Source organism: Otolemur garnettii, unplaced genomic scaffold, assembly GCF_000181295.1.
Source record: "Otolemur garnettii isolate 467f Iridium unplaced genomic scaffold, OtoGar3 scaffold00046, whole genome shotgun sequence".
NCBI lineage: Eukaryota > Metazoa > Chordata > Mammalia > Primates > Galagidae > Otolemur > Otolemur garnettii.
The window spans coordinates 3,352,210-3,359,139 of record NW_003852441.1 but is presented as its reverse complement, the minus strand read 5'-3'; the positions used below and the strand labels follow the sequence as shown (position 1 = coordinate 3,359,139).

Below are 6,930 nucleotides of genomic sequence, written 5' to 3'. Positions count from 1 at the left end.
TGAGAAATAGATTTCATCCCCATATGAAAAAAGCAGAATTATGGAGTGTCTGAAGGCCTTTTATTATAAATTTACTTTTGTTTTTATAGGCTCTTTGTTAAAAGCTGCCTTTAAAATTATGGAGTTACTATTCAGCCATAAAAGGGATAGTGATTTAGTATCTTTTTTAACAACCCAGATAGAACTGGAGGCCATTCTTCTAAGTGGAGCATCCCAAGAATGGAAAAACAAGCATCACATGTGCTCAATACTAAATTGGAAATAGTTGATCAATACTTATGTATATATAGATATATATATATAGAAGTAAAACTCAAAGGAAATTAAGGGGTGGGGGGATGGAAGGTAGGGTAAATTGGTGAAGGCCATACTTATAACTTTAACTTAAAATGTACAAAAGCATATTGTGTAACTAAAATGTGTACACCCCTGAAATAATCTGAAATAAAGTTTTTTTAAAATTATGCAGTTTTATCTTGTTCAATCATGGTGTGTTTGTCTTTGTCTCAAACAAGGAGAAAGAAGATTATAATTGAATGTTACAATGGGACCTTAATTTTAGTCCTTTGTAAAGGAGGGCATCCCATATACACCACACCCATGTGGATTGGTGATGCTTGTTGAGTCTCTGTTTCAGGTTATAGGTAACCTGTCACTGAGTGATCTTATCCTGTGTCCCTTTAGAGTCATGAAGTTACCCAGCCAAATGAAGATCTTCACCTTCATATAGAAGAAACAAAGGTAATACTCACCTCTTATATATAAGAGGAATAAAGAGAAAATGCCTTTTTACTGCCTCTAATTCTTTTTTTTTTTTGGCCAGGGCTGGGTTTGAACCTGCCACCTCCAGCATATGGGGCCAGCACCCTACCCTTTTGAACCACAGGCACCGCCACTGCCTCTAATTCTTAATGTTCCCAGTGAATTGTAAGTTCACAAGTAACAAGTAGTATTTGATAGGTATGGTAGTTCCAAGGTTTATGGTATCAATTTAAGAGATTTCATCTCTCTCAGAGGCGGCAGCCCTAATCTGGCAGATAGTCACATCATAATTGCTGATGATACCTACAATCACAATCTGATTCTTGCTTCGCACTGTAAGACCTAGTACTATATTATTAAAAATATCAAATACAGGAGTGGCACCTGTAGCTCAAAGGAGTAGGGCGCCAGCCCCATATACTGGAGGTGGTGGGTTCAAACCCAGCCTGGCCAAAAACTGCAAAAAATAAAAAAAATTAAAAATGTATATCAAATACGTTAACATTGGTGGATATAGTCTTAAGACACATTTAGTTTATATAATTATCTCATTATATTTGTTAAGCTTACTTTCTTATTTTGGAGTACAGAATCCATGTGATTTCTCCAGAAAAAAATAAAAATTAAAAATGTATCATGTTGGGTGGCACCTGTGGCTCAAAGGAGTAGGGCACTGGTCCCATATACCAGAGGTGGCAGGTTCAAACCCGGCCCCAGCCAAAAACTGCAAAAAAAAAAAAAAAAAAAGGTATCATGTTAAGAAAAATTTTCAAAACTTAGAAATAAGGCAGAAGACAAATGTATGTGCTTTCATTGTCCTATTAGACCATGGTCTGACAAACCTGTTTTAGGGTATCTGAAATAGCAGAGGAAGATTGCATTGTTTGACTTACATTCGCTATTGATTAATATTCAAACCCTCAAAGTTAGTTGTTAACTTATAAAAGATTGAAAAGTTCCAAATTATTTCTACCTAAAAGAAAAGACACCCAAAGTTATGGCATTATTGTCTTGTGGGACATAAACCGGCTTTGTGGCTAATATTGTAATCTTATTCCAGCATTCCTTTTTTTCCATTTTCAATACATCTGTTTCTTGCATCTTCTTAGAACCAGTTCTTTCGAGCTGCTGGTCTGTCACAAATGATTTAAGTAAATCTTTGTTCACTATGCTTTTAGGAGAACTATTTTTTTTAAGTTTTTGAAAGTTGCATTTTGGTAGTTGTTTTTTTATTCCAGAAATGTTTTGCGTAAATGGGATTTTTCTTTTTGTTTCTATGAAAAAAATACATTCTGGGATTCTGTCTTAATATATAAAATTTTCAAAATGTAGTACTGGACCAGTGATTTCTTTTTAATTTTCCTTTAACATCTAACAGCATAGCATAGACTTTAAAATCTTAAGGTAAAAATATTCATAGTTTTACACTGTAAATAATGAACCTCAGGAAAATATAATACTTTCTGACATGGTGAATAATTCATATGATTATTATTTTTCTGACAGAGGAATCTTCCCTGGAAGAAGATTAATTTTGTCTGACTTTTCCTTAAATTCTACATCCTTTTTATAAGTATTGAACTTAGCTTTGTTTAATTTTAATAGAGTCAACATTTTGATAATAACTATTGACAAATCATTAATTTAATTTTATCATTTTTGTTTTGTGTATAGTGTGGCTTTTGTCTATATTTTTAAAGGTTTATTTTCCTAGCACAGTTCTTCAAAAGAAGAAATTTCATTGGCAAATGTCCTTTGTTTTCTAGGTACACGTTTTCTATTAATAGTTTAAACATCTAACAAAGAAACTATGGAAGACTGATGAAGAACTTTTATATGCATGATTATAATTAGACCAAAAGGAACACATCAAAACAGTCTTGATACTTTCTAATAGATAAGGTTAAGATATTTATATACTAGTGATGTCACAAACTAAAACCAATGAAGTCATAGACAGTATCACGGAGCCAGCAAGTGTTGCAACTTAATTTCATAAAAAGAACAAGATACATATAGCCGCAAGATGAAGAGGCGATTATAAGCCTTTAACATTAAATGATTTGTTTATAATTTTATAATGATATAAAAATTAATGTATGGTCCTATTCAATTAAACAAAGATCACTGGGCTGACCTTTTCAGTATTAAGGGCTCATTGCCACTGCAGTAAAGGACAAAGAAGGAGATAGGATTATTACATAATTTCTTAGGAAGGGTGAAATTCATATGAAATTTTAATGAAATCATTGGTTGATAGGCTTAAAACAAAGTGGGCTGTATGCGAAGGTATCAACAGCATGTCCTGACTGCAAAGTGGACTTGGGGTTCTGCTTACTTGGAAAATATAAAGTTAAGATAAAGGTAAAATAGTGCATTCAGAAGCTCTTCATGTGAAATTCTGCACCTGGATCAGAAATCAAGACCACTTCTGTGCAATGAAGTCACTTAACATTCTCTCTTGTGTTAGTAAAAGACCATGAGCTCTAAAGAGGGAGAGACTTAATTTTAAGAGGAGAAAACAAACACAACTTTGGGGGAAAACCAAAAGTGTACACTCAGCAGAAGGGAACAAGGAACTGGGACATGTGTCTATGGAGTTAGTGTTACGTATATATTGAGCAGGGCTCTGGGGAAATACGAATATTTATGATGGAAGTCAGGCACGGATGTAGTGGGTAAATGTGTAAGTAACATACATCTTATGTTTACTTTGGGGTGGAGGAATAGCATTAAAATGAGGTAGAATTTGGCTCTTGTATGTGGCAAAACAAGACGTCTGATGAATTTCATCTTGTTAGGCCTGAGATTCTGTTTTGGAGGGTATGTCTCATTTTAAACACAGAAAGTTCATTTTGTCTGTCTCTTGAGGTATAGTTTAACACTGGTATGATTTCAAACTGCAAAATTTCTGTGATTTTAAAAAACAGCTTCTTGGTGAGTAACAAATCATTGGTTACTCAAAGAAGGGATCATTATGACATTTCACAGCTGCAACATGAACTTGGAAGAAATAACTAATTTTTGTCAACTTTGCAGCTGGTTTTATCTGTGTCTCTTATCCTAGCTTGAAGTATGGAAAAGCAGAATTTTGCTTTCTTAGTCTGAGCTAATTTTTACTTTCTCAAACTCTATTAAAAAGAAACCTTTACATCAACCTGGCTTATTGATATTATTTTCTCAGCAAAGAATATAAGAGGCTAGTTTTAAAACTGAGAATATATTTTTAAGTTTTGTGGGTACTGCACATATAGTTGGTGATTTTGGAACTATGAAGTTTTTAACTTTATCTTATCAATATTACATTTGTATCTTCTTTCTCCCATGCCAAATTTATGACATCAATATGCTAATTTGCTTTATCCAACAACACCTACACGGTAGCTGCAGAGTAGCATTTCAGCATTTCTATCACTACAACCAATACAATTATTTACTGAAAATGTTTTGTTTTTTGTTTTTTGTTTCACAGTTTTTTCCTCAGGGTATATCTCATAAGGGATTTAAAATATTTTAAAGTCACTCAAATCATTCCTCTATGATGAATGGGTATGCTACCAACTAGTTTCATTTTACATATAATTTTTAGGGGTTGCTTTTTTAATTTTTAATTTTCATTTTATAATAATATGAAGCATTATGTTTCAAAAGTCAGATCTACAAAACCAAATATTCAAAGGAGCTGAGCCTTTGTTGCAGCCCTCCTTTCTACTCTGTTTCCTCCTCCTTCTAATAAGTAGCCATTAAAAATTTTGTATAACTTGTTCTATTTTTTTAATTCTATATCCACAATCAAAATGGTGACTTATATCTCTTAGTAAGCCATATTCTATAGATTGGAACTGAAATAAAATTGATACTTTATATAAATGAGGATTTTAAGGAAGAAAGATGATTTGGGTGGAGACTGCTAGCTGTTATCAAGTATTTTAAATACTTTCTAGGGAGAGAGGAAACCATGCTGTTGACTCCAGATAATACAGTACAGCCAATATTTATAGACAGCCGTATGTGGTTATTAAAAATTCCTGCTAACAAGTGATACTCTGAAGATGGAATAAGCTTCCTTTCATGGTTTTCAGTTCTTGTCACTGGAGAAGTTCATACATCTCATACAGGATTAACTGGCTGACCTATATAATCATTTGGTGATTGTGATTTCTGGAGTTCTTCCCCAGTTTTGTATGTCTTATTCTGCCTAACAAGTCTAACTGTGTGTAGTCTCTGAGTGATCACAGTGTAATTATTTTAGGAATCGGTGACATTTAAAGATGTGGCTGTGGACTTCACATTGGAGGAGTGGAGGTTGATGGACCCTACACAGAGGAGCCTGCACAAGGATGTGATGCTGGAGAATTATAGGAATCTGGCCTCCCTGGGTAAGGGCAACGTCTCCTCTGGGTTGTTCTATCTGCCCATTTTACCAGCTTTGCCCAAGATATAGATCCTCTAAAGTGCTTAACTAAATTTTGGATTAGAGTTTAGGTGTCAAGAATCTCTTAATCTTAGGGGCATGTTGTTGGGAGTTATGCTATTCCTCTCTCTTAACTAAATGGTCTGCCTATTGTAGAATAAGAAAGACACATTTCCTTGGCATCTTGGAGATTGTTGACAATGTTACAGATTTTGAACCAAATTTTTCCTGGCCACTTCCATAAATGGGAGTAAACTCAGATTATTCCATCAAATCTAGATCATAGTATTGAGCTCCTTTGAGATATCTTTGTAATCATCTAAAACATCTCTGCACAATAAAACATTTTGCTATAATAGAAATGTTCTGTATCTGTGCTGTTCACTATGGCAGGTACTATCCATTATTGAGCACTTGGAATTTGGGCAGTCCACTTGAAGAACTGAATTTTAAATTGCACTTTTTTTTTTTTGAGACAGAGTCTTGTTCTCTTGTTTGAGTTAGACTGCAGTGGCATCATCATAGCTCACCAGAACCTCAGATTCCTGGGCTCAAGCAATCCTTCTGTCTCAGCCTCTTGAGTAGCTGGGACTAGAGACACTCACCCTGCCCAAATAATCTTTCAATTTTTTGTAGAGAGAGGTTCTCACTATGTTGCTCAGGCTGGTCTCAAACTTATGGCCTCCTGTGATTGTTCCACTGCAGCCTCCCAAAGTGCTAGCATTTTAGGCATGAGCCATCACACCTGGCCTAAAATTTAATTGATTTAAATTCAAATTTCATGCAAATCAAAACCACCTGGAGATAATCACCTAACTCCAGTGAGAATAGCCCACTTCACAAAGTCCCAAAGTTGCAGATGCTGGTGTGGGTGCAGAAAGAAGGGAACACTTATATGCTATTGGTGGGATTGCAAACTAACACAGCATGTTTGGAAAGAAGTATGGAGAGTCCTCAGATAATTAAAAGTAGACCTTTCATTTAATCCAATAATCCCATTACTATCTATCCAGAAGAAAAAAAAGCATTTACCATAAGAACATTTGCACTAAATTGTTTATCACAGCTCAATTCACAATCACCAAGATGTGGAAACAACCCAAGTGCCCATCAGCTCATGAATTGGATAAGTAAAAGACTATGGTATATGTATACTATGGAATACTATTCATCCATAATAGAGACTTTACATCTTTTGTATTAACCTGGAAGGATTTAGAGAACATCCTCCTAAGTAAAGTATAACAAGAATGGAAAACCAAGCATCCAATGTACTCAGTATGAAACCAGTAGATGAGCAAGCACAGGCCCACACAAGAGAAAAACACAATTAAATTCTAGAGACGTAGGGAGAGGACAGAGGAAGGAGAGGGAAGGAGGGAGGTGGTTTGGTAAGTTCTCACCTAACAGGTATAAGGTAGGAATATATGATACACCTCCTGGGTGACGGGCTCAACTACAACTTGGACTTTACCTAACAAATGCAAAAAAAGAGTAACCTAATCATTTGTGCCCATATATTAATCTGAATTTTTTTAAAAATAAAAATAATTCAAATTTCAATAGCCATATGTGGCTATTGGCTACTGTATTGAATAATGTCACTCTTAAAATTTTCTATAATGCCAGATGTGGGGGCTCAGACCTGTAATCCTAGCACTCTGGGAGGCTGAGGTATGTAGATTGCTTGAGTTCAGAAGTTCGAGACCAACCTGAGCAAGAGTGAGACCCCATCTCTACTAAAAAAAAAAAAA

General features: G+C 34.9%; 1 protein-coding gene across 1 annotated transcript in view; it reads left to right on the top strand.

Moving 5' to 3' along the window:
• The window catches only part of ZNF624 (zinc finger protein 624), an 18,783-nt gene that overhangs the window by 2,309 nt on the left and 9,544 nt on the right, over nucleotides 1-6,930 (top strand). The window contains exons 2-4 of the mRNA XM_012805999.2: nucleotides 685-741; nucleotides 1,960-1,968; nucleotides 5,015-5,141. Of these exons, the coding sequence (XP_012661453.1) occupies nucleotides 685-741; nucleotides 1,960-1,968; nucleotides 5,015-5,141 (193 nt within the window). The remainder of the gene's footprint in view (nucleotides 1-684; nucleotides 742-1,959; nucleotides 1,969-5,014; nucleotides 5,142-6,930) is intronic.